The sequence below is a fragment of the Polyergus mexicanus genome, unplaced genomic scaffold (genome assembly GCF_030449975.1).
Source record: "Polyergus mexicanus isolate NDT 795.1 unplaced genomic scaffold, iyPolMexi1.0 SCAF_3, whole genome shotgun sequence".
Taxonomy (NCBI): domain Eukaryota; kingdom Metazoa; phylum Arthropoda; class Insecta; order Hymenoptera; family Formicidae; genus Polyergus; species Polyergus mexicanus.
In genome coordinates this window covers 2271865-2299491 of record NW_027223323.1, presented here as the reverse complement: position 1 = coordinate 2299491, position 27627 = coordinate 2271865, and the positions used below count along the sequence as shown (strand labels likewise).

The following is a 27627-nucleotide window of genomic DNA, read 5'->3' as shown; positions in this document are numbered from 1 at the left end:
GACACATGTAAAAAATCGAGGGGTTCAACTCGATGACACAGCATTAAAGATTTTTCTAACAAATATCTAATAACACAATAATTCCAATTCAGCTTGCTGTTACTGCGTTTTACTTGACACTTCAGTGTGTCTCCTGATATAATTAAAAAATGAATACGTTTGAATGATTTATTGAATATTTTTTTTTGTCATTTGTTTTTCTTGAAATTGCAATAAAAGTAAAATAACAAAAGGTTAAATCGAAGATGACGGACATTAGAAAAAAGTATGCTACATCGATAAATGGTTAATATATTTTTTATATTAAAATTATTCAAAGGAGAGAGCAACATATGAAAATATTTGTATAAAATTATTAAAATTAGTGATATATAGATTGTCATTAATATCATTTCTTGTGACAGATCACGCAGGAGCAATGTCTCAAGAAAATTTTATTACCGATTTTTTAAAGCATTGCGAGGAATATGAAGTAGAGCCGTTGCCTAGTTTTCTAGTAAATCTTTGTATATATATATAGATATGCTATTATATTGATTTATATTAGTATATTATTAATTTTATAAACATTATATTTTTTTGCAGATAAAAAATGGCATGGAATTTACAAAGTTTGAATCAGAAAAGTAAATATTGTGATTGTTATTAAAACTTTCGTTCTGTCTTTAAATTTGTGATTTATTTAGGATTAATTTAGAGGAAGATGTTCCGATTTTTTACGTTTTCTTCGAGAATCCTAAAATAATGGAGAACATACAGAAACTGGAATGCAAAGATAAGAATGATAAAAATATATACTATGAAAAAAAATATATATATTAATATTTACTTTATCACGTTTAATTATCATGTTTTTTTATTGATATTGGCATTTGTATGTTCGCGATGCGCATAATATCTTTTTTGTATAACACGACAGGAAGTATCGATTTGCATTCTGGATGCACTGAATACTACGTTGCAGAAATATAACACTATTACAGTGCTCAAGTAACAGAAACTTTAAAATGAGCCGGGTGACTTAACATATATATATGTAATACATAATAATTACATTCTCTCAGACTGCCCAATTGTCAAATAAATGCTTACGGCATCTTACAAATAGCGCAAATGTTAACGGATTTCGAATGTCTGACCGATTTAAATCTGGATAACAATCCTAATGTGCAAGAGAATTTTTTTTTGCTTTGCACACCGGCTAGAAAGTGCGTTATACAATTACATATATATGTACCATTGTGACGAAACATTTAATTTGGAAAATTAATGTTTTTTAGTTTACACTATTTATCATTGAAGATGTGCAAGTTATCCGATAAAGGTATACAAAAAATTGCAGATGAATTAAAGTACCGGGATCCGCCGAACGATCCAAAATTAATTGCTCTTAATGTGGCGGATAACGATATTACAGACATCGGTGCCGAATATATCGCTGAGATGCTTCGAACTAATCGGTAATAGTTGATTATTAAAGTTTTAATTTAAGAGATATTAATCTGTATTTTGCAAAATATTTAACCAAAAATATTTACATTTAACGAAATGTGATGTTCGCCAATATTCGTAGATCTCTACAAAGCATGGTCTTAACCGGAAACAAGATACAAGATGACGGGGCCTTGCTGATAATCCAGGAACTTTGCATGTATTTTTAATAGTAAAAGTGATAAAAGAGATTAAATTAGATACTCCCGGTTTAGGCTGCTATCTTTAATAATATAACGCGATAGGTCCGCTTTAACCCACGAAGAAGTCGTCGATCTTCGACGTCGCAGATTTCTCGAGTTGGAGAACAAGGTTGATAGATTATCTCTCGCCATAATATTACTTTGCCCAGTCGTAAATAAAAGAATTGTAATTATAGGTGGATAACGGAACTATTCAAGAAGCTTCTGTCACAACGAGATGGAAGAGAAATAAAATATGGCAACGTCAGAATTTAATTCAGAATTCTAAAAAAAGTAAGTTTATCATTTTCCAAGTTGCTTGAAAATTCATTTTACGATAGTAAATTCAATTCAAAATTTATTTCAAAATATAGCGAATCGTCGCGATAACTCGTTAAAGATGAAGACACAAATGAATTCTCCGTCGATATCAGACAATTCCGTTCAAGTATCTTTTATCAGCATTTGATTTATTAATCAGAAATTATTAAAATAGGAATAAGAATATAAAATATAATTTTTACAGGTTTCGGAGAAATTCTCAGATACTAATATCAATCATCCATTTACAAGAGAAACTATGGCAATAAAAGGATCTGTGATGGCGAGCGGAAATTTGGAGTTGCAACATTTGAGTCTAAGTTGTATGCTATTGTTATATTATACATCAAATTTTTTGATGAATTTCAATACATATTTATAAATAAAAATTATATGTTTTACGTCTAGTCAATCGTTTGACGAATAAGACATTGAAGAAACTGATATCGTGTCTGTATTATCAGAATTATGTGCTATTAAACGATTACAGTAGGGGGTTACTATATGTATTTTTGGAGGTAATCTTTATATATTATTTACTAAAAAATTTTACTAGAGAAAAAACTTTCATCGATGATTGATCAGCTTTTTTCTATGATTAGGATAATGATATCACAAAGAATGAAGACTGGACAACGTTACAGGAACTTTTACGTTGCAGACGACAAGATAGTCAAATAATTCGAGATGAGGATTTTAAAGATCTCGTGCCGGTAGAGAGTGAACTCTTGCGGAGCAGAATCAGTGTATAATCATTATTCTTCTTAATTATTTTTTCTTGTAAAATATTCTTTTCGATTCAAATTTGAAAAGTTATTGTGGTAATATCGAAAACTGCCTATTTCTCTCATAGAAAGGAAAATATTTATTTTTAATATATTAATATATTTTTTCGTATTTATATCAATTCTTCTATTGTACTCTCTACAGAGTCTTCATATTTAGATTTTGAAGTCATTTTGGGTACGTTGCCGCGCGAGATGGTGCGACCAGTGATAATGCACTTGTTCGGAAACTTTATTGGATGAAAATCTTATCTTATCACCACGCACGATGCCCTCTCCGTATCCGACGCAAGCGAACTCGAACTGATCGCATTGTCATTTCAATTATTGCACTTGGTGAAAATGTTACTACACGTCGCCGGCGTTACCGTGCTCATTAACATTGCTATTATAGAACTGGATTCATTTTACTCTCATCCATCAGAAAAGATTCTGGATCTTTCACTGATCAAGGTAATAATTACATGAACGCTTTTCATTCATGAAATATAAATAATAGTAACACGATAGAAATTTCGTGCAAAAAGTTGTTCCGCAAATTTTCATTGTAATCGATTTAATAGTTAATGATTAACAATTTTTCTACGTCTACTCGATTAAGCGATTATTAATTTGCGATAATTCCAGTATAATGTTTACCATTAATAACGTTACCATAATGTTATCATATCCAGTATGTTCGTTTACCATTATCATACTTGTTGCGATATTTATATATATAAATATAAACTGGAGAATAAATTTGAAGAATGAAATGTGATAAATATAATTATAAGATATTATTTTATATACTTTGCGTGTGTCCACACATATCCGATTGAATTCTAAATAATCCCGCCAATTGACATTACTGACATCTAGTGTCGACATGCTGTAATCTTCATCAGTTTACACGTGACAGTCAGTTATCGTATACTGTCAAAGTGTCAAGTTCTCCATCGCTCTCCACTTCTTTTTATTGAATTCGAACGATCTTGTGCGTTCCCCAAACGTGAGCTTAAAGAGGAATTTCGACCATTTCGTTACATTCTTTCGCGACATTCCAATCCTTCCCAAGTGTCATTCTAAGATATATACAACCTTAAGAGCAATTTTTATCAACGACGGTCATTGGCTGAAAGTCACGTGTGAGATTTTCGCGAATCACCCGCGATTTCCGACATGTATGAAAACCTGTTCAAGAGTCCGTTGCACCGCGTGTTCGTGTACGGCACATTAAAACGAGGCGAGCCGAATCACGGTCTTATTAAGGATGCCACGAACGGCTATGCAAAATTCCTAGGCCTTGGAAGGACGACAGTTTCATATCCTCTGGTGATCGCTACAAAATATAACATCCCTTTTTTACTGAAGAAACCCGACGTCGGCAATGTGAGTTGAGAAAAAATTACAATATTAAAATTAGAAATCTTAAAGAATTAAAAATAGAAGAATTGAAGGAATGAAATGAATCAATTAATTAATTCAATTAATTAAATTAATATAATCAAAATCCATTGACTCATTATATTAATAATACTTTTAAAAAGGCTAATACGAGCAATAATTAGATGTTTAAATTTAAGATATTTGATAATGAAATATATATTTTAACGTAACATTTCTGCAATAATTAGTACTTCTCCAACTATGCGTACATTTTGATATTGTAGAAAATTTTAAATTAAATTGATTGAAGAAAAATAAAAAATAATGGGATTATAATAATATTATAACAATAAGATTATATACTTTCCGAAGATGTGCGACAAATTTTTATTGCTTCTATACATTTAGATTGAAGATGCACTAGTAAATGCAGAAACATTCCGTCAAATGTATTTCATTATCAAATATATTATTTAAACATCCCATTATTGCACGTATTAGCTTTTTTATTGAAATTATTTGTAACTAAATCTTGTATATAATAATTCTCAGTCTTATCAATTTTTATTCTTCTTATAACTTTAATTCTCTAAGATTTTTCTTTTATTTATAATATTATTGTAATGAAATTGTACACACTGAATTACTGTTTCGGATAAGCAGCTCGTGCTTGGGGAAATATATGACATGGACTCTAAAATGCTGAAAAAACTGGATGAATTAGAGGAGCATCCCACATTTTACGAACGATTCGAAGAAGAAATCCTATTGGCTTCGCAAACTGCACTCAAATCTGGGAAAACGTTCGAAGAAGTAATTTTTAATAAATTATCGCCAAAGCATTCGCTAATTTTGAATTTCTTCTCTATGTGAAATGTATATATTCGATATGTTATTCTTTATAACAGTTTCTTTTCAATATTGAATGCGCAAGATGTATCGATATTTTTCATTATTTAATTTTACTAATTTTCTCTTTTAACGGATTTCTCTCTTTCCTAGGTTGGCGAGTTGACAAAAGCCTGGATATACTTTTTGCCGAGATATAGATCCTCTTTACTGGATAGTCCGATGTACGCATCTTACAGCAATAATGGAAGTCACGGACTTAAGTATTGTGAGAAGTATGTTCGCGATCCAATTTACGATCACAGAAAGGAGGTGCAATGAATCATTGCCAGCGGCTTTTGTTTATTTGCAGCGATAACGATGCGTCGAGCCTTTATGACGTTCTTTGAACACTCCATTTAGAGCGCAAAATGACAAATATTTTGTCTCACGATATTGGTAAAATTCTTATGGTTAAATAATTCGAGGAAGTGAGAATGTGTGGGAAATAATGAGTGATTAATAAAAATTGTTTTGTATCGCCGCACGTGCGTTCCACATAAAAAAAGTCATAATATTTAAAAATTATATTTTAAGAGGAAGCATATTTCCATTTTTCCTGCCGAGAAAATAATCTATATAAATATATAATTAAATATATTGTATATAATATATAATTATATATATTAATAATTAATAAGATGTTCATGTTCTTTTTTTCTTATATGTATATATACATATATATGATTAGATATGTATTATTTTTTCTCGTGCGGGAGTATATTGGCTAAAAATGATTTATATATACACGTATAATTGTTTTCTATATTTTTTGATTTTATATTAATCGTTTTATTAATAACGTGTAATAGTTATATTCTTTTATCAGATCTTTACAATAAAATTAAATGACACCGATATAAAATAGGATTTTACAAATGAAGGAGCGGAAGCAGAAAGCGGCAACCAAATATACCTTGATGATTGAGTTTTATTAAATATGCTCACACCCCATACTTTCGCGCACTCTCACTTCCTGTCATTCCATCGCTCGCTCTCATGTATAACAGTAATAATAAAACTAGTGTGTAATTTCTCAACTATTCTGTAACAAAGGGCAGGCTAGTATTCCGCGGCGGCCAAAATTATTTCAAAACTATTCATGAGAGGCACCGATGCTGTATCTTCACCACGCGTGTGCTCAAGTTCAATATTTTTTGGCGCTGTTTATTGAAAGAGCCTACGTGTTTCTGTTGACGGAGATTACGTTCTCGGAAAGATGGTCGGCTAAGGTGTTCGCGAGTACCTGAGCGCGTTGCGCTTCTTTTCCCTTCAAAAATCTATTGATCAATGATATACGATGCGGCAAATTAAAAATGCTTTAAGGCAGTACAAATTATCCTAAGAAATTTATTTATAAATAATCACATTTTATCACGCTATACAAGAATTCGTATTATTATCTATCATTTCCGTATGGCATTCCTTTCATTGTATTTCGAAAACAACATACGTTACCTCGCCGGGGGAAATCCGCCAATAACGAGAAACCATCTTCCAAGAAATGGATTCGACATTTGTATTTGCCGCACTCTTGAACGTCTCGAAAAAGAAAATCTTAGCTCAATAAAAAAAGAATTATACAATTATCAACAAAGATGTACATAAGATTTTTTTTATATGTTTAAATGTTTAACATAAGGTATGATCTGTGTGTCTTTCTCCCTTCTATTTTGTATACAATACTATTGCGTCACGTTCACTGGTGTTTTGCACTATTTTGCCCTTCGCATCTCGTTACTCCCACTCAAATCACGGTCGTGTTATTTCGTTCTTATCTTTACATTTTTGCGCCGTTCTAAAGCCCAGCCCTGCACAAAATCTCGTTTAATATTATATATATATATATATCTTAATTATAATTTTTTACCTACAAATTTCCGTTCGTTGACATACATTGCCATTTTGAGCGAAGCAACACTCTCAAAACTGAAGAAAGAGAGAGTTCAAGATTTATCTCGCGATCTTTCGAAACTATTTGAAGAATAGTTCTCATAGAGCAGCTAAAACTAATTGTGTGAGTTTCGATATCGCGACATTGTTATGCCGATCTTGAAATTTATCGTGTTCGGACATCAACGCGATTTGTTCTACAGATACGTTCGGGGAGACGCTATTAACGCTATTTAACGCTAAAGTCTGTTCCCGGAGCTGGATGGTAGGGCTAACAAACGCAATCATATCACTGATATAAATGCTACATCATAACTAATTCATATTATATATATATATATATATATATAATATAAATTATATATATTAGTTATATATGTATGTTTTATATATGTGTACATATATATATATATATATATAATACCACATGTTATATGTGTGTGTGTGTCTATGTGTGTGTTGGTAGCGTTTGCATTTATAGCGCTAATAGTGTTTCCACAGATGCATCCTATCTATAATGATAATACTCAATGAGAAGGCATCGATTGTGGCAGTAATTATATGTATGTTAAATTAAAAGTAGCATTGTATAAAAGAAAGTGCGAATATCACGTAAAATACTTTAATGAAGAATATTGTTTAGACTACACAATGAGCATAACAATGACGCATATGTAATTATTCCAATCTGTTGTTTTAAGGATTCGAGCACATTCTTCCGTACAGTCTGACGTTTTTCTGGAAGCAGTGTATTCTACACACTATGCTGATTAGAAAATGAAATATCAAAGTCGATTTCCAACTATGTGTCTATATGGTATGAAAATAAGCTTGCGCACACGCACGATATTCGTTTCGAGTTAGTTACAAGGTCGCAAGGTCCATGAGCGCACGTGCAAATACCTAAGATCGATGATCCGTCGCACGATCACTTTAAAACTGCCGACGAGAACCAAAATTGGCATACCCGGGTCTTATAGACTTCGGAGTACGTGTAGATGCGTACTGTGATATACGCGCGCTAGGGGTACGTGATCCTAGTCTAGAAAATATATTTTCTCGGCGAGGTTGAGTCACCAAACAAAAAAGAGCGACGATGCGATATTCATGTAATGTTTTTTGATTTAATCGGTGTTTTCAGCTTTGATCTTGTGACAGAGCGCCATACTTATTGCCCAGGGAGAGTTTGGGCACTTGAGCTTGAGACTCTGACGCGTTATACGACCTGCTGCCACCTCGGTTGCGAACTTCCTCGAACGCCCCCTCCTCTCGTCGTCTATAATTAAAAATATCCATATATTTAAATATAATACACTTCCAATCCTTCGTGATTAATTAGTATAATCAAAATAAAACTCTATTTCATATTTATTTCCTTCCTAAAAATATTTATGGACTTTAAGTATTGTGGTAAGTGGATTTTAATTTTTCGATTTTTTATTATTAATATTTTCAATCTCTATATATTTTTAGAAACTCAGATATTTTCTTAACAACAAATCTTATAATTACCTTTATTTATATTCAATTTAAATGATATGTTTTATTTACTCCATTTTTTGTTCAATTCTAAAAACAAATTAAAAAGAATAAATTGCTTGATTATCTCTATTACTTTTGTATCTTTGAAGTTACATTATTAAAATATTATCATCAAATATATTTGTATCTTACTTTTTGCCCCATGGATTGCTGCCATTACTTTGCTGGGGTTTGGAATTCAGAGTAGGAAAGTATTCTTCACTATGTATATCAGGTGCGATATTCCTTCCTCGCGGTCGTGGACTAGTAAACGTAGGTTGATTTCTTAAATGTGGTGCTTTGTAACTACTTCCTGTGGATACTACTGTGGGTGGTGCTGGTGGTGCTACTGTTACTTCTGGAGTTTCCGGTGGTAAATCTGGTTTCTTCCATGGTCCTGTATGTTTTGTGCCACCCTCACCAGATTCCCCATCAGAACTATTTTCACCAGTGCCCCTTTCATCATCCGATTCTGCATCCAGGCTGTCATTTACTGTTAAATGCCCAATCTTTAGACCACTATAATCCTTTTTTTCCTCCTCAAATTCCTTCCACTCGTCCTCGTCCTAAAAAAAGAAGATATATTTGTGATATTCCTATTGCACATCCATCTTAAAAATTTCTTGAATACTTTTAGATTTTAAATAATTTTTAGACATAACTGATTCATAATCGATTTTAGAAGAGCACATATATATATATATATACATAATCGCAGAAGTATCCTGTTAATTCAGAATATCATAATTTATAACAAATATCTCTCTTTGTGCCAGTTGTTTCAAATGTAACGCATTCGCAAAGAATCATAAAAGTTAAACACAAAAAACACCGCATCCACGAGGATATCATTCACCAGAGGATGATCCGAAGTACACGTGCTCGGAAACAGCTGGCGTGACAGACCACTTCGCGTGTTCGTTGATTACATAAGGCGCGTCCAAACGTTTAAAGAACCTCGCGCATCATCGTCGTCGGCTACCTCCACGTAACTCTATGATGTTTTCGGGAACAAACATGGCAGCGTCGTGCACAACGATCAGGAATCCCGGAATGTACACTAGGAAAACGCGTGAAATGGATCGTCGCCTCGTAGCCGTCTCACCTCGGTGTGCTGAGACTCCTCGCCCTCGGGATTCACTGGCTTCTCCTTCGGCTTGGGCTTCTCGATTCGTTTGCCCGTCTCCTCCAGCTTCTTGGCGACATCGTCGGTCGTGGCGAACTTCTTGCCCTTGGCCTTCTTACGATCCTTTTTAGCAAAAAAGTCGTCCAAGTCCGCCATGGTGACGCGAGAACCGAGGGGGGATGAACTCCGACGTGCAAGAGCGCGTGAATAGTAACGCACTAAGAACACACCGATCACGGACTGATCTGGGTCTTCGCTGTGACCGTCCACATGGGCTTGTCTCCACCGGAAGTCGGCAGCGTCAACGCGCGAGTCAAGCGCGCGACTGAATGTCTCTGAGAAGACGAAATTTCGCGCGAGCGAAATCTCTTGTCGATTCGGGAAAAGATCGCCTCGCGATGCCGATAATATTTCACGCTGCCTCGTTGTAGACGGACGCCTGATCGACGACAAAACGCGACTCTGAAATCGCGCGAGTTGCCCGAGTGGCGCTGACCGTCTAGCAGAAGACCGTTGTGAAAGGAGCACACGCGAACTCATAACCTGAAAGCTATGCGTCACGTTGCGCACGTGACGGACGATCGAGCACGCTTCTCGGCCTCGGCGTGTTCGCGCGTTTCGAGAGGAAAATGAGATCGTATCGATTCGTCGAAAGTACGCATCTTGGTCGACCGCGTAAAATCGACGATAAAAAACGCACCGTAAGAGGTGCATGCGAGAACGAAGAGGTTAATTGTTTCCCATTGTCATCGCGAGTGTAATAGATGGCACTATAAAATATTCTTGTCATTTCCGGAATATGAATTGTCGAAATTAATGAAGACACTTGCGTCGATATATTAATAAATATACAGTAATTTTTCAAAAGAGAATATAATAGAAGAATATTATTTGTTGTTTATATTCGAATATTATATAAAATGATGAAATTTTTATCTCCTATTATCGTAATAAAATAATCTGTGCGATTAGCGTATTTGGCATATTTTAAAAATATTTGAAATTTTATATTTGTATTTGGAATAGAGAGAGAGAGAGAGAGAGAGAGAAAGGAAGATTACAAGTCTATTTTAATTATATATATTATAATTATATAGTGTGATATGACGTCAATTATTACATTCGAAGGAAAGATGAATACATTTAAACCCTACATGTATGTATATTTCCCTATCACATCGAATAACTCGTTGTACATTCGCGGTACGCATGCGCGGCTTGACGCGAAGCCCGCATATACCGCACCGCGCTCCGTGGAATTCTCAGTACTCGTTGACGTGAATCCCCACAGTTGTGTGCACGACGTTCGGCGATATCTTTTTATCCTCGTGTCGACTACTACTACGCGCAAAAGGCGAGCGGTAGTCTTTTATATCATTCGCTGTACGATAGAAGTAGTCTCCACCACCTCTCCGGGCGCGAATCTCCCCGACGTGCGACGTTACACGGAATTTCGACTGCGGGTTTAATGTGTAACAACAAGGCGATGCGAGATGAAGTTCACACGGAACTGTCTGAGCAACATCGGCAAGATGTTGGACTTTTACTCACAGTTCAACCCTTCGCCGCTCTCGATAAAACAATTCATCGATTTCGGTGAGTTCTTCCTCGTCTCGCATTCGACGAGCACGCTCGCCCCTTGCCGTCAGACGCGCATCGCTACGCGTTTTATATCGTCTCGATTTATATATCCCGACGTGTGGCGTACGTGCCCCATCCGCTCCGCTCATTACACGGATTAAACGCGATTGACAGAGAGGCGTCTGAATTCCGGCTGACGCGATGCAGCGTTCGCAAAACTTTCGCATGTAGCAGCATAATGCTCGGCATGTGTATTATATATTTCGATATTAATTTAACGATGAGTTTAGAAAAAAATTATTTATTCAAGAAATATCGTCAATTCTCTATATATACGTCAGTATTGATAATTTGTAATAAAGCACGATAAAAAGTTAATGTCGATTTAATAGAAGTAAAGCGTTTTGCGCGTGACGCTATCAAATATTTTACGACGATACAGTTAAAAAAAATATTATTTCTGTACATCTCGTTGAAAAATATGAGATATATATTATTTGCCACATATATATAATTTATAGTAAAATATAACAAAAAGATTATATTGAGATTTTTTTTTTTTTTTTTTTTTTTTAAACAAAACTATAAGGAAGAGGGGAGGGGAATTTATTATGTGCAATTAAAAACATGCAAAGATATTACGAATTTTTCAGTGATTGAAGATATTAAAAAATCTTGATACACTGTATATAGATTAAATATTTTGATTAATAATTTTTGTTACTTAATGGACAGAACGGAGTAATCGTGATACGTGACATCTTTTTCTATTTGGAATTATAAAAGTATAATGTTGCATAATATAAAGTATAGTGTATGTGTGTGTATTATTATATTATAAATATATATAAATATGCAATATAATATATATATAGTGCAATATTGCAAAGCATTATATATATTATAAATATAAAATAAAAAATTAGAATATATATATATATATATTATTCTATTTATGCAATATTCAAATATATATTTTTTCTAATAATGTATAAAATAATGAATAAACGTAATTATATGCATTAGGTGAAAAATATTTTGTTTTTATTATAAAAAAAATATATATATTTGAATATTGCATAAATATAATAATACATATGCTATTTTTTTTTATATTTATATATAATATTGGGCTAACAATAAGTGCAATATTGCAATATATATATTTCCTGATAATAATATTTATCTTGTATTTTTTATCAACGTATTTTAGGGATCTCGGAACTCTATAAAAATGCCTTATGTTCCACTGTATGACTCGTTACTGCGTTTACGCGTTAATGATAACAATGATGTTATTATCTGCTTTTTGCAGTGTACACGCATAGCGTACGTGCGGATTCAATGATAAATTTATAATGTTTTCAACACAAGAGCGCAAGAGCATGTATTCTAGAATGTGTATGTAAGAACTGGTTCTCATTTTTCGGATCTCACGGGGAACTGATGTCTTCTTCCCTCCTTTTTTCTCTTTTATAAAAAGAAAACGTAGTAACTTTCGCCAAGATGTTTCTTTACGAAAGTAATCGGCCTTCCTTCTATTTGCTATGTTACGTATGCTTTTGCCGATAAAGAGCGTTAACAGACAGGCTTGTGTGATGCAATTGTTGCACGCATGAACAATTCATATGAGTTTCTTCCTGTCGTGTCTCAGCAATATATTTAGAAACATTTATATATAATATATCGATATTTATTACTCGATTTTTTTTTTACACGATCAAGAATGACATTATTTTAATTAAAATTAAAATGCTGGATAAAAGTAAAATATTTTTTTTTTTTTTTTTTTTTTTTTAATTTGGAAATATCAACTCTTGAATTTTTCGAAGTGACCGAAATATTAAAAAGTATAATTTGAAGAATGAGTGACATTAAAATTGAATAAGGAATATGATGAAAAGAAACGTTGTTTTAGAGTCAATAGGAATGTCGGATAGACTACCCAGGTCATTTACCTTCGATTGCCTGTCTCTTATGTACAAATGCGTTGCATGTTTTGTTTAGCGGTTGTTCTTGTTTCAGAGACATCTCTAGACATCACGGGTTAACGTCACAGATATACCTAAAAGAATCTTCAAAAGAAGCGCTTCAACAGAATTTCTAACATATTTACTTTACAGAAATTTATATTGTTCGCAGTCTTTTAATTCTTGATATGATTTATGGGATATTTATTGGTCTATAATTAAGAATATATAGTTATTTGATAATTAATTCAAATCATTTTTATTAGAAATATCTTATAAAGCGTGAAAAAGATTTGACGGAGCGCATTTTTTAATAACTTTGAGAATGTTTTTTTTTTTTTTTTTAATTTTATTGTTGCGAGCGTGTTGTGAATAATTATAATGATGTAAATGTACCGCAACAACACATTTCCTGCTTCATCTTGTCCGCAACCTACATTTACCATTTTCTTTATGCTATTCTTCGAGCGTGAATGCTGATGAATATCACGTGAAACATGCTTCGAAGAATGCATCAAAATTATTTTTAGGATGTATACACTAAAGAATCTGTCCAATTTCGGCGCGAATAATATATAAACAATGAATCAAAACTTTGTCGAAACAATGAGCTGAGGAAAAATATATTCGAATAATTCTCTTAATTTTGTGTTGGAAACCTAGATTAGTGAATAATACAGTTCACGTTCAAGGAATGTGCGCCCTTCGCTTTGCATTGGGTCAAGGTCGCAACAAATCATACATTTAGAGAAAACGCTATTCGCTTTCAAACGCTGTCATTAGTAATATTTAATCTTTCAACACAGACCTAAACATGAAAGTGAAACAACTATGTATGCATGATATCATTCTATATGTTGGAGTGTTGCCCACGGCTTTGGCAAAGACTGATAATACGAAAAGCAGGAGCGGATATAGATCTGGTGGAATTTGTACCCCGCAGATGATATCGCTTTTGCAATGATACGCCCACACTATATCTCACTACATCTCCGTTTCGCCAAAAATATGCAGGTCACACGTCAGTACTGTGTACTTTGTACCGCGAGATTGATACATTTTCATTCACAAGAGTAATGGCACGATGCGTGTAGTGTAAATATAAAAACAGAAAAATCTGAATCAAGTAGAAAAGTAAATACTTTTTTATGACACTTTTTTTCATATAAAAAGGGCTAGAGATCATCGATATTGTATTACGCAATGCGCGTTATCGACAACATGCTGCTTCGAACGATTTTTCTTTCATCACGTTACTGCGTTTTCGATCAATGACAAGCCAAAGTAAACATATAGCTAAACATAAATACTTGATGTATATTAAAGGCGTGATTATTGAATAAATGTACGCTGATTAAAATTAATAAGTATTCCGTATATATACGCGCGCGCGTGCAATGTTAAATTAATACTATTCGTGATTGAATATTTCATACGCAACTGGCGTATGTTTAATATCTTTTTACATCACAGTTCATATTTTTAAATAGACTTATTTATCTATGCCTTTTTGAAACTTTTTTTTTCTTAAATATATATATTTTTTTTTATTTTACGATTATACTTTATTACCAAGAAAAGAAGGATATTTTTTATTCAAAACAGTCGCTGAAAATTTCCATAGTGCCATTAGCCTCGTGTAATCGAGGTCAAAGCAGGCGAATTAAATCTGAGATCAGGTGCTGGTCTTTAAAGTTATATCACAAAAGAAAATGCGTCTTATGATCTCTGCACTTTACATTACGATAAATGGAAACATTTTTTAAATTGATTAAAAATTTTAATAATTTACATAATTTAATTTTAATAATTTACAAATAATTTTAATAATTTTTAACAAAATTATTTAAGTATATTATGTAGAGATTACAGTTTTATTAGAAATAAGACTTATCCTTTAATTTCATATATCGAAAGTTTTACTATTACATCATATATCTGTGGATATATAATTTTTATCACAAATCTTAATCTTAAATTCTTTTTTTGTACATTGACAGTTATTAGAGTTCTTATTATTGATCACATTATAAAGTAAGTCTCTTTAGAAAATATACAGTTTATAAGATCGATAAACAAGGCTCTTACGTGAAAATTTTATAAGAAAATACAGCGAGCTATTTTTATGCGGATTCATATAAATGGTAAACGTTCTAAAACTGATTGATGTTCGAAGTATTTATTTTTAGGTGAAAAAAGGATCCTCTTTTTACGAAATATTTACGGAAAGTAAGACATTTTTAATTATTTTTATAACAATAGTTGTTATCGCTAATCTGATTTAATATGAAAGGTTATTAACTCTTATCTATTTCTATTTTATATTAAACAAAATTATCCGATATGTGATAAAAATATCTGTATGCTATTTTTATATATTGTATTATAAATTAAAGATTTATCCTCTCTTCTCTCAAATAAAAATGCATCTCATCGTAACAAAAAATAGGTTGAGGAACACTTGTACATTAGATTTTTCCTCTTGCAACGAGATCAGTGAGATAATGCCGAGGATAATGCGCAAAAACAGTTGTTGAGTTTTAGATTCGTCTTGACTGACTTTAATGTATATATTTTATTGCAATGCGTCAATGTTCAGTTGAAATTGCAGCGCTTATCATATTCATTATCTGTTATCTTTTTACACATTGTACTTTAGAATCTACATGTTATAGTTTTGTAAGTTTATGACAGTCTGTCTCATCACGTGCAAACTATACAGATTATCTATAAATTACTCGTAATGTCAATTATCTATTTAAGCCCGATTATGACTTTGCGACAGTTACACTTTCCACGTCTTTATATTCTATTATCGATTTATTTTCATCATTTCCAAGGAACGCGTTTGACACACCTTGATTATATGTTGTCTACGTGCGAGAGAATGCTTCGCGTCGATGAGCAACATGTTTTTGTATGTACACTTGGGTTATGATACTCTTTATCTACCAGATACCGATCCAGTTTTTTAACTTCGTAGAAATACGTATAAAGCCTGTTCTGGTTTCGCTTCATTCGCCGATGTGATGACCTCTAAAAAGTACTTCGTTATACGAACGATATATCTCGTCGATCTGAGAATGCTAGTTTTATTTTACAATATTGTGTTATCAGATAGCTATCGTTAAACTGAATTTTACTCGCTACGTGAGAAGGGAAGAAAATTTATTATTTGTGATAACTGTAAATTATATATATAATATAGACATAGACGATGTATGTACTCCGACGTTGCTTTTGTTTTGGTATTTAATACGGGAGGAAAAAATTGCTTATATAAAATATGATGCGATATTTTTGAAAGTAGTAAACTTGACTTTGATTCGAGTGGGAAATTCATTATGCGCATTATACAATTATGCAGAATTTACATTTGCTCTCGTGATGCGTCATCGACCGATTGCATACGCGCTATTTAAGTTTGCTCTTATTTATTTAATGCCACGTGTGATTTTAACTTAACAGGTTGCGATCGTTATACGTTACATGCAAAATCATCAACGATTATGTATTTTCCGCGAACTTGTGCATAATTATAAGCGGTATATTTGAAATCTTAAAACGTTTAAGGTACTTTCTTTATTCATTAACAAAAAAGTTAATAAATACTTAATAATATTTCTATCTACTATTTGATGTACTTGATCTATACTAACAGCACTAGTATTTTCATCGCATTACGCGCATTTCTTTGCAAACAGAGAAGCACGATAAATTAAATTTTTTTCTTTTTTCTTTTTTATTATTCCAAACACAAAACACGAGGACTGCGCAAAATAAATTAATTTGTCGAGAATATAGTTGTTTAAATAACGTTTCATCTTCTAATAAATTCTCGAAAATAGAAAGAAAATAATATTATATATGATATTAAATATAATGAAAAATATATAAATTGGTTAAAATAAAAAATTAAAATAAGTCAGGGGTAATAGATATTAATTGCCTCAATCAAATAAATTCCAAGACCTGGAATATTGCACTTATCCAATTTTAAAGTTATGTCATAATTTTTGTCCATGTAATACGCAGTTTTGTTGTACGTATGTACATTTTGTTGCAGCAATCTCACTCGTAATCGTTTTACACTGCCTATATCGAAAATCATTGATTGAGAAATAGTTAACAACGTTTGATGAGTTTTTCACGGAAACATTTGTTTTGAAGGAACAAAGCTATCTTTACTTTTAATATCACTTGATTGTTGCATTCGTATATATGACAGCGGATTTAAATTATTATCTCTTCATAGAGTGAAGTGATTTTTAAAACGCTTAGTAGGACAAAAAGATATGATATCAAAATTATCTCTTCTCCGAGCAATTAAACTTATCTGTGTACTACCAATTAGTATTATATATAAATGTAATACAATATATGTATAGAAAAAGTAAATATTTATAGTGATCGAAAAATATACGAGCTTACATCTTAGAAACATTTTTATTTTACGTATCAGAATATTAATTTTATAATTTTCTACCAACTTTTTGATATACATGTCCACATTCAATACTCTAAAAATTTTAATAAACATATATAATCAAATATGTTTTGTAATAAATAATAGATTATTATTATTGATTTTGATTATAATAGATTTTTATACAATTATACGATGAAAATATCATAAATATAATCTATTGTATATTGGCATGCAGTCTCTGGAAATAGAGTGATACAGTAAGCCTTTATCATTTCAAAGAGCTATTGTAATAAACACAGTGAATTCTAATTTTATGTTCATTACTATATGTCTAAATGCTAATATGATGATGCGAAAAGGAAACGAATCAACTCTTGCTACTATATATGTATTAGTGTGAAAAACTGACTAATGGACTTGTGCAAATACGACCTTGATAGTTAATGTAGATTATATTCAAGGCTACCATATGTCCTTGTTAGGCATATTTATTTGTGAGTAAGTATAATTTATTCGGAACATAAAAATTTGTTTTTTTTATTTAAATAGTTTTCCACACACACAACAAAACATAAAATATAATTCTCACTCTCTTTTTTTATACAGCAAACAATATTTTTATGGAATATTTATTAAACTAGAGCTGTTAAAATTTATTTCGAAAGAAATGATGTAGATTTACAATTTTTTTTTTAAATTGAATGCAGTTGATAAACAGATAGATCTATATTCGTTTTAATTGCATCTTCTGTCTTTAAAAAACAGGGTATAATAAAGTACATTTAGATCTTGGAAAAAAAGTAGGAAAAAAGCATGTGTGTGTTGTGCAGAAAGTGCAATTAAAACGAATAAATCTCACATGAATTTCTTGCAAATCATACATTTTGCATCATCCCAGTAAAAGAAGCCAATTTATAGATTTGGCAGAATGAGTATGGCCGATTATAGGTATGAGTATCAGGAACGAAATCCAAAGTCCAGAAAGCTCTTTCCTATCCGTGACACATCCGGTAAACAATTGATTTCATTTGACGTCATGCTATCTTATTGTTAGATAGATTCTTGGACCCGTCTCTTTTTTCTTCTTTTCACCCACTGCTCCGAAATGTCGTCATTGACACGTGTTCCTCGGCGAAGAAAAGATTAATCGAATACCAAATTATTTTTTTTTTCGGGTAGGTCGGCATCATCATCGGAGTATTCCGGTGAGTTTGTGCAATTCCGGAAAATCTTTAATCTTATTCTTTTTAGCTTTTATTTATTTGAATCTTTATTGACGACTTAAATAACGATAATATTTTTAGCTAACAAAATGTATTCGCATTTCTTTCGTTGAAACAAGTATCTTAAGAAGATAATATTTATGTTTGAGTTTTTCTCTCTCTTAATCTCCCTCTCTTTCTCTCTCTCTCTCTCTCTCGATTGTCTTAATCTATCCGATACATATATATAGACATATCGTTGTCGAACTAACTTTTGTCAGCTCAAGTCAAACGATAACAAATGATTGTATTATGTATGTTAGCAGTATGTATATAGTGCATTTAATGCTTCCTATTTGGACATAACAATATTCTTATCTGTTATTATGTTTGGTATGCCATATGATCATGACTCAGAATAAAGAACCGCGAGATATTTATCTCGCTCTTTGTAAGCGGGTATTATCCTATTTGTCAATTGTGAGCATGAAAGAGAACACGTCCAGACGTCGTTGATTTCAAACAAATAAACATTTTCGGACAAAGCAGAATCATGCGGATAACAGTGGAACAGTATGTGTTTATTTGCACGAGATAAGCGTATTTCAATATGGTAATTTACAAGGGTAATGCCCCTACGTACTACTTTTAGTATACGTAGATATATCTGTTAAATTCTTCATAACTCAATAAATCTTCATGTTGAACATATTATCATTTATTTCTATCGAAGATTTGCGTGCATTTTTATTTAACGAATAATAATATTATATTTTACTTATATAATTAAAACAACAACGAATTTGATTATAATAAAATTATTTAAATCTAAAGCAACAAAAATCACATACATGCAAATTTATGTTAGACTTTATAATTAGAAGATACAAGTTTATATAGTTATTTTAAACATTTTTATTATTAAAATTTACAGGTCTGATACTTTTTTAGGACGTTTGTAATTAGATAAGAGAAGTTTAGCTACCATTTCATAAATTAATAGTAATTTACAATTAGTTCAGAATGTACAAATAATTAATATTAAATTAGAAATTAATTGAAATAGCTTCGCAATATCGGAAGTTTTATTATCTATCGATGCAAGTGTTAGGATCAGCGTTTGCGATGAACAGTGAGCAGATGCCGCAGGATTTCTCACTTATCCAATTTCTCATTGTTAAATGAAATTTTAGATAAAAGTACGGTGCTGCAAAGATGGTTCATCCGACCTGCGTTTAGCAGATAAGAGAATTCGATTTCCCGGCAATTTCTCAGCTGGCCGTTCCTAGAATCGAATCGCGATTGCCGCAATTCTTTTCGAAAAATTTATGAGGTTGTAATTTCGTTTGACGCCCACGATTGTTATGCTCGACAATGCAAAATTTGTCGCAAAGATTGCAACGTCTCTCAAACGCGCGCAACGATTATGTGAAATATCGTTGTCTTGTAACATCACGTATAACTTGTTCGTTCAAATAGAATTCGTTTGAAAATAGATTTCTGCAGAATATGCTAGCAGAAAGAAATTTGTTCCGTGCGCGTACAAATCCAATACAATTATACAATGTAAATAGAGCCACTGACAAGCAGTTACTTACAAGCGAATCCGCCATTGAGAGAATGACGCATCCTCCATCTTAATTAAAGCTGATTAAAATTGCGCAGAAACGCAGTTATCGTCATTAACTCTTTCAGGTTCTCAACCTTTACATTGATTATACGTCGCGTGGTAAACAGTCGTTCCTCAAATCGAGAATTAGTGAATATATCATTTAATACTTTTTAGCATAGTGTTCTTAAATAAAATTTTATGGGAAAATGCGCGAGGATCTTTTTTTATTTATAGAAATAAATATTGACTTTCTGTGTTGGAAGAAATTTATAATGAAAAAGTTGCTGGATTTTATTTATTTGCAGAAAATAAATATAAATTATATCCTTTACATACACGATTTTTTCTTCTACATATTAGACTTGTTTTTTTAGGATAATTATCAGAGTTAATAGTTCAAGGTATAAAGCACGATTTAAAATTCTATTTGATGACTGATTCATAGATGTTTTATTAATGAGTATAGGAAGTACACTTCATTTTATCACATTCCTAATGCTTATTGCGTACAATGTTCGAACATTTTGTACTCTAGGATGCCAAGTAGCAATTTTTCAGATTCGCAATCCCAAGTAACAATCTCTTCGCGTTGCATGTTCGCGAGGTCGAGATTTATTTTCAGAGCACACTGCTGTAGACACCCGGGAACATGAGAGAGGCATGTCTATGTAAATAATTGAATTTTCATTCTGCCGAGAGGATGAGGGATGTTACGATTGATTTATCGACATTTATTCGCGAGCGTACAGATACCAAATATTTTATAAATAATCGACAAACATTTCCATCGCAATAATTTTTTATCAAATAACTATCTTTCATGTACTTCAAAATACAAATATCTTTTGTAAGTGTTCGACAAAATTTAAGAATGCATACAATTTTTGTATTTTTTAATAAAGAAAATTAAATTTTAAGAGTTGAAAGGAAGTTTTTAAATATAAAATAAAAAAGTTTTATTTTTTTTAACGAAGATTTCTGTTAATTGTTCTAACAACTTGTAATTGAGCGGTAGAATATATTTAGCCAAGACATATGGAGTATATGTGCGAACGCAGCTGTAGTTCATATTTGTCAATAGTGATAGAAATACGTTGTTAAGTAGATCAATGTATGATTGTTAGAAGTTGTTAAGCTTAAAGGATGTTTGTATCGATTTTTCGGTATTCTATAGACGATGAGATAATATGTAATAGCTTTTAAATGAACTTTTTTTTATACAGAATCTTCCGCAATATATTTTGCGTTTTTTTTATATACAAGATACTAAAATAAATCAAATAGATAAAATTTTAACATTATGTTAATTTATTGATTCGATATAAAATATTGAGTTTTTGAGTTTTTTTGTGTCGAAATATTTCTACTTAACTACAAAAAGTTTTATACTAATTTCTTGTAAATTACTTTTTAGTAACAATTATAAATAATCGGTTAAATTATCATAAATTCAGTGATAAAAACTGATACTTTTTTATCTGATAATTTCTTATCTTATCATAAACAATTTCTTATCAGTTAATTGGTAAATAGGTGAACATTTCCGTTTACTTTGATTCAATCATAAAATGCAAATATTCGTAAATTTTATCTTTCATTTTTCCTTTCTCCTTTCATTTTTCCTTTAACCGATTATTTATAATTGTTACTAAAAAGTAATTTACAAAAAAATTAGTGTAAAATTTTTTGTAGTTAAGTAGAAATATTTTGACACAAAAAAACTCAAAAACTCAATATTTTATATCGAATTAATAAATTAACATAATGTTAAAATTTTATCTATTTTATTTATTGTAGTATCTTGTATATAAAAAAAATTGCAAAATATGTTACATTGCAATATATGTGTATATATATATATATATATATATATATATATATATAGAGAGAGAGAGAGAGAGAGAGAGAGAGAGAGAGAGAATTGATTTTAATATCATTTGCCTTGTTCTATATAAAAACTTATATTGTAATATTCTTTTATAATTTTTTTAAATATGTTAAATATATTATATTTAGACTTTTTTTTTTTTTGCGAGATAGATTATTCAGATATAATATATGCTTTTTTTTGGAAAGACATTTGTCACAGTTGTTTATGCGATTAATGGCTGACCAAATTGTGAAAATATCGTTAAACTCTTGTTAAATTTGCGGTTTTCTTTTCCATTGATCTTATATTGTAACGTTAACGCGACAGTGAGTTATCATTTATTCTTTTCTGGAAGACGCTTCTAATTCTCGCAACAAATATTCATTTTGTGTCTGGCAGACGAAAAAATATGATGCAGCACAAAACTTGTTTTGATGAGTATATCTGTCATCGTTTTAATGCCTGCTCAACGTCAACACGTTACGTAAAAATCTATCAATCAACTAAGAAAGGCTAAATAGTCGAAAGGAAGATAAGAGATTTCTACGAAAATGAAATGTGTGATTGCTAAAGTTTTATTTCTCGCACCGTGGTTGCATGAATTAAGATATCTAGAATTTATTTTTATATTAAATTATGAAACTGATAAAATTATTTGTTAAAATTTTTCTAGATTAATAACTGCTTTGAGGAAAATTAATTACCTTGTTCTATTATATTGATAAGTAAAGTTTGCGAGTATACATATATGATTATATCTTGTATATTTTTCAGGTCTAAGTGCCTGCGAAAGAAAGTCTTTCATATTCCTGAGAAAAGAACTGCCGGTACGGCTCGCTAATATTATGAAAGAGATCCACTTGCTGCCGGACAATCTGCTGAAGATGCCTAGTGTGGGTATCGTGAATAACTTATATGCCACTTCCTTCGAGGAAATAATACACTTCGAGAAAGTTGAAGTCAACGAGACCACTTTAGACAAGTGAGTGTGTGGATTAGGCACTCTCTTGGACAAATTGCGATGTTTGAGAAAATCGATCGTTTTGTACGAATTCTTTGACGTGAATCTTTTTTTATAGATTCTGCCAAGCTCTGATAAAGATCCGGAACAGACACACCGATGTCGTTCAAACGATGGCGCAAGGCGTTCTGGAGCTGAAGGAGTCTCATGATGTGGACGTTCAGACTGAAAATAGCATACAGTATTTCCTGGACAGATTTTTAATGTCCCGCATTTCCATTCGTATGCTAATCAATCAGCACAGTATGTATAGAATATATCGACGAAATTAAATATTTAACAAATTTAAGTATAAATAAAATATTAGTATTTTGTTAATGTTTGTTTTTCTCTTTGCCTTTTAGCGCTCCTTTTTGGTGGGCAGTTGAACGGGCACAGTAGACACGTAGGATGTATAGATCCGTCCTGTGACGTGATCGGCGTTATTAAGGACGCTTACGAGAACGCACGATTTTTATGCGATCAATATTATCTGGCTAGTCCGGAACTGATAGTCAAGCAACATAATGGCAAGTTTGAACATTGTTGATTGTATTAGCGTTAATAAATAATTTGGGACACATAATCGATTATTCTATAGAGCTATACATATATTATAGATTGTTATATTTCTATCATTATTTTTGATTGTTATAATCCCTATTGTTATTTTTATTATTTTTATATATGTATTAAATGTGTTTATAAAAAGGAAAAGAAAAAACTATGTTTGCAGGCGCGAATCTTATTATATTTATTTTATATGATTAAGCGTTAATTAAAACTGTAAAAAAAGATAATAGTAACCGAGTTCTGATTACATATATGTTGTGCGTTTTGTTTTTCCAGAGCTTGAACGCAGTAATGAAATTAGAATCATTTACGTGCCGAGTCATTTGTATCATATGTTATTTGAGATCTTCAAGAACAGCATGCGAGCCGTGATGGAGCACCATGGATCGGATTCGGACAATCATCCGCCGCTCGAGGTTCTGCTGGTGCGCGGTAAAGAGGATATTTGTGTAAAGGTACGATAAACAGTTTTGTTTTGTTTTTAACAATTCAATTTCAAAAATAATGCATGTGATTAGATTGCGACAAATAATTTTTAATTTATATTTTATCTGTTTTATTTAGATATCCGATAAGGGTGGTGGCATTCCTCGTTCACAAACGGATCATTTATTTAAGTATATGTACAGCACCGCCCCACAGCCGAGTAAATCGGATGCACACACGGTACCCTTAGCAGGATACGGTTACGGTTTGCCATTGTCTCGGCTCTATGCCAGATATCTGCACGGTGATATCGTGCTGCTTAGTTGTGAGGGTTACGGAACAGACGCTATTATTTATCTGAAGGTAATGCTTGAAAATTCTCGCAAAAAATTTATAAAAATACATTTAACGACAGTTTATACAGCTTTATAATGTCATATGTTTTATCTATAAGAAATGCTTGAAACATGGAAATTTTTATCTTCAGGCGTTATCCACCGAAGCGAATGAATTGTTGCCAATATTTAACAAGACTTCGTCGAAGTTTTACCGCATGCCAATACCCATTGCTGATTGGAGCAGCCAATGCGGTGGTGGGATGGCGACGAGGCAACTTACTATGAGTCACACTCAGGGCCACAGGCTTCCCCATGGGATGGAAATCACTCATTTATAGCAGAACGCGATCGATGCGGATCAGGAAACGATTGGGTAATTTGTAATAAGTAACATATATGCTCGCAGTTTTTCAATACATTTTCAATAGGCTAAATTTAATTATTTTTTTTTTCTCTAGGGAGCTCAGAAAAATTTTTTGACTGTAAATCACAAAGAATGCTTTAATAGGAAAGTTAGATCTGCATTTGAAGTAAGGACAAATGTTGAAAAAATATTCTTTACAAATATGAGAAACAATTAGTTATTAGACGAATGAAGTACTACATTGGCTAGAAATAATATTGATAATCTTCCTTGTGCCCGCAATTACATTACATATCAAATTATTTATACAGATTTGACAATTGACTTTTTTTAACACTTTTTCTGACATAGTAAAAGATTATTCACTACGTGTTTTAACACTTTCACAGGGTTTATTCGAGCCAAATAAAAAGAAAAACTATTTAAAAAAATTTTGAAGGAGAGGAATGAATGATTTTATAATGAAGCGTCAAGATGATTGGATTGCGATTGTTTATAATATTAGGTTTTGTATAGCAAAGTGAGTTTAAGCTTCTCGTTAATTATACTATAGATAAAGAGCATTTCAATTTATGAAGACGTATTTTTGTTACATTAATAAGCAACATATAACTCGCAATTTCCGGTAATACATCCTAGATCACGTAGCCTGAATCTATTCATAAAAATTATTTGACATACTTATTATTATTATAATTACTTGACATAATTATTTGACATACTTATATTAAACAAAGATACATGATGATGTGTATTAATAATATAAATATAATTTGTTGTGATCTCTTTCTGAAAAAAATTTAAAATATATATATGTTCATAGAGAGAAAGAGAGAGAAAGAGAGACTAGAAAAGAAAAATTAATATTTTTTTATCGTTTCTTTTTCTCTATTTTGATTTTCTTTTTTTATATTATCAAATTATTTCCTAAGAAAAATTTTTATATATAATTTATTATATATCGAATAAATTTAGAATGTGATCTAGGAAAAGTAAGTAATTAAAAATAGGTAATTCCTGATTTTGATCATTTGAAAATTAACATGTAACAAACTGCAGACTGTGATGTAGCCTGAAATTTTGATTTAGTTGGTAAACAATTACACGTATTAGTGTACGCGTATACAAAATACATGTCGTGTATGTAGTAAATTATAATTTTACTGCTATATACGGTTGTTTCGAATGATTATAATAAGGACTAATTAAAGAAAAACTACTTCTTATCTTCCGCAAAGTATTTGATGTTACATAAAAAATTCACTGTTAGCCGGCCAATCGAGTACAATGTTTTTTTTTATTATAATTTATTTAAATAGATTAATTTCGAACAGATTAGAGATGTTTCTTCACGGAGTAATCTTTTGGTATAGATTTCACATTCTGAGATATCCGTATATGTATTTTTGTATCTATACACATATAAATACCTCAGTATATTTTTATTTGTATATTTATTTTTATTATTTTTAATAATATTGTATTTTTTACAGAAATACATTTTAACGCAAAAATATCACTACATGATTTGTTTGTCAGTTTTTCATTGGATCCTCGGAAGAATAATAATTTTTTAATTGTCTTATGGAAATATCAGTGGTTCTTTATATATTATTATTATTATTATTATTATTATTATTATTATTATTATTATTATTATTATATATATAATAAAAGATATGATACATTATACGAGTATATTTATATGTATATAACATTTTCCAAAATCATTGATTTCTTAATTGATACATTACAGAAATTTTTTACTTGGTCACACAGATACCTTAAAACAATTAATTTGTAAGTTTATACTGTTATGCTGGGAGAAGAATGTTGTAAGCGATAAACGAATCAGAATTGTGAATGCTGTGTACGTTTTCTACGATGCTGCAATTTTTCAGACGTAATTTTGAAAATGTAGATCAAAACGTTCCTAATTAAACTAGTGTGTCAAGTAAGGCGTATCTCGTACGTGCATAATGCGTACATTTCGAGAGATTATGATGTCGATAATTTGTATAGAAGCCGTTTTTTCTGAATAATTCTAAACAAATGTGTATGTATATAATGTTATGTTACGTAAATAAATAAATATGTAAATTTTTAGTTGTTACTGTATAGATTTATCAGATATATTCGTGCGCGCGGCACGAATAAGACCTTGTAAAGCATTGTTAATAAATACGTCTCGCAACAAACACAAAACGCGTGCAGATTATTTTAAACTTAAAAAATAGGTCATCTTAATCTAATCCGAAGTTTAATCACAAGTTTTTGCTCATTCTTAAGTGACGTATAGTGTCCGCACAACGCGTCTGATAAGCACCCGTATGTTATCAAGGTAAACGATGAATGTAGGACACCCTATAGCGTGCTTCATTTAGCTCTCTAGAAATAAAAAATAATTTATTCTGCATCTGCAAATTAACGCATTCTGTTACTTTGCATGCATCTCACGTATATTATAATCCTTGAAAAACGGCGCACATATAAAAGTCGAAAGACGGATCATTTCGAAGACACTTTCAAACGTGTTGCTTGAAGACGATAAAGGTGGCATCCGGCAAAATATTGTTACTTAAGCAAGTGTAAGTAGAAATTTATATTTTCTATTATATAAATTTACAAGCTAATTTGTGTAGAAAATTTAGCATCAGACAATAAGTTATCGAATTGGAAAAAAAAAA

The 27627-nt window shown here is 31.5% G+C and overlaps 3 protein-coding genes across 6 annotated transcripts; 2 read left to right on the top strand and 1 right to left on the bottom strand.

The window, feature by feature from the left end:
• The first annotated feature begins 418 nt into the window (after positions 1-418).
• On the top strand, positions 419-6619 carry LOC138944891 (uncharacterized). Its single transcript, XM_070315956.1, is given in 17 exon segments — positions 419-496; positions 586-626; positions 1065-1208; positions 1281-1460; positions 1574-1651; positions 1737-1803; positions 1871-1967; positions 2048-2121; positions 2200-2317; positions 2403-2512; positions 2597-2740; positions 2852-2998; positions 3000-3102; positions 3105-3232; positions 3962-4150; positions 4811-4960; positions 5150-6619. Coding segments are annotated over 17 exon segments (2016 nt in total). The 3' UTR covers positions 5318-6619.
• Positions 5828-11184, bottom strand: LOC138945131 (protein CDV3 homolog). 2 transcript variants are annotated; one of them, XM_070316392.1, is made up of 5 exons: positions 10730-11184; positions 9555-10345; positions 8603-9015; positions 8441-8497; positions 8124-8204 (listed from the first exon to the last, which is right to left on the bottom strand). In XM_070316392.1, exons 2-4 carry the CDS (start codon positions 10287-10289, stop codon positions 8476-8478), a joined length of 1170 nt encoding a protein of 389 aa, XP_070172493.1. In that variant the 5' UTR covers positions 10290-10345; positions 10730-11184; the 3' UTR covers positions 8124-8204; positions 8441-8475. The 2 variants fall into 2 exon arrangements, with proteins under 2 accessions (XP_070172492.1, XP_070172493.1); XM_070316391.1 differs by lacking the exons at positions 8441-8497; positions 10730-11184 and having other exon boundaries at positions 5828-8204.
• Positions 10829-27133, top strand: Pdk (pyruvate dehydrogenase kinase). 3 transcript variants are annotated; one of them, XR_011448915.1, is made up of 10 exons: positions 10829-11171; positions 23014-23221; positions 23319-23503; positions 23605-23769; positions 24089-24267; positions 24377-24601; positions 24726-24949; positions 25035-25106; positions 25330-25460; positions 26434-27133. XR_011448915.1 is itself a non-coding variant. In XM_070316393.1 (8 exons), exons 1-7 carry the CDS (start codon positions 11069-11071, stop codon positions 24912-24914), a joined length of 1254 nt encoding a protein of 417 aa, XP_070172494.1. In that variant the 5' UTR covers positions 10829-11068; the 3' UTR covers positions 24915-24949; positions 25035-25322. The 3 variants fall into 3 exon arrangements, 1 of the variants encoding a protein (XP_070172494.1); XR_011448914.1 differs by having other exon boundaries at positions 25330-27133; XM_070316393.1 differs by lacking the exons at positions 25330-25460; positions 26434-27133 and having other exon boundaries at positions 25035-25322.
• The last annotated feature ends 494 nt before the right edge of the window (positions 27134-27627 follow it).

Excerpts from the sequence above, each read along its gene's own strand:
- Pdk (XM_070316393.1), top strand. The coding sequence starts at position 11,069 with ATGAAGTTCACACGGAACTGTCTGAGCAACATCGGCAAGATGTTGGAC. Across the intron at positions 11,172-23,013 it reads AAAACAATTCATCGATTTCG|GTCTAAGTGCCTGCGAAAGA; the intron begins GTGAGTTCTTCC and ends TATATTTTTCAG. Across the intron at positions 23,770-24,088 it reads GATAGTCAAGCAACATAATG|AGCTTGAACGCAGTAATGAA; the intron begins GCAAGTTTGAAC and ends TTGTTTTTCCAG.
- LOC138945131 (XM_070316391.1), bottom strand. The coding sequence starts at position 10,289 with ATGCACCTCTTACGGTGCGTTTTTTATCGTCGATTTTACGCGGTCGAC. Across the intron at positions 9,016-9,554 it reads AGGAGTCTCAGCACACCGAG|GACGAGGACGAGTGGAAGGA; the intron begins GTGAGACGGCTA and ends TTCTTTTTTTAG. Across the intron at positions 8,205-8,602 it reads AGCAATCCATGGGGCAAAAA|ACGACGAGAGGAGGGGGCGT; the intron begins GTAAGATACAAA and ends TTTTAATTATAG.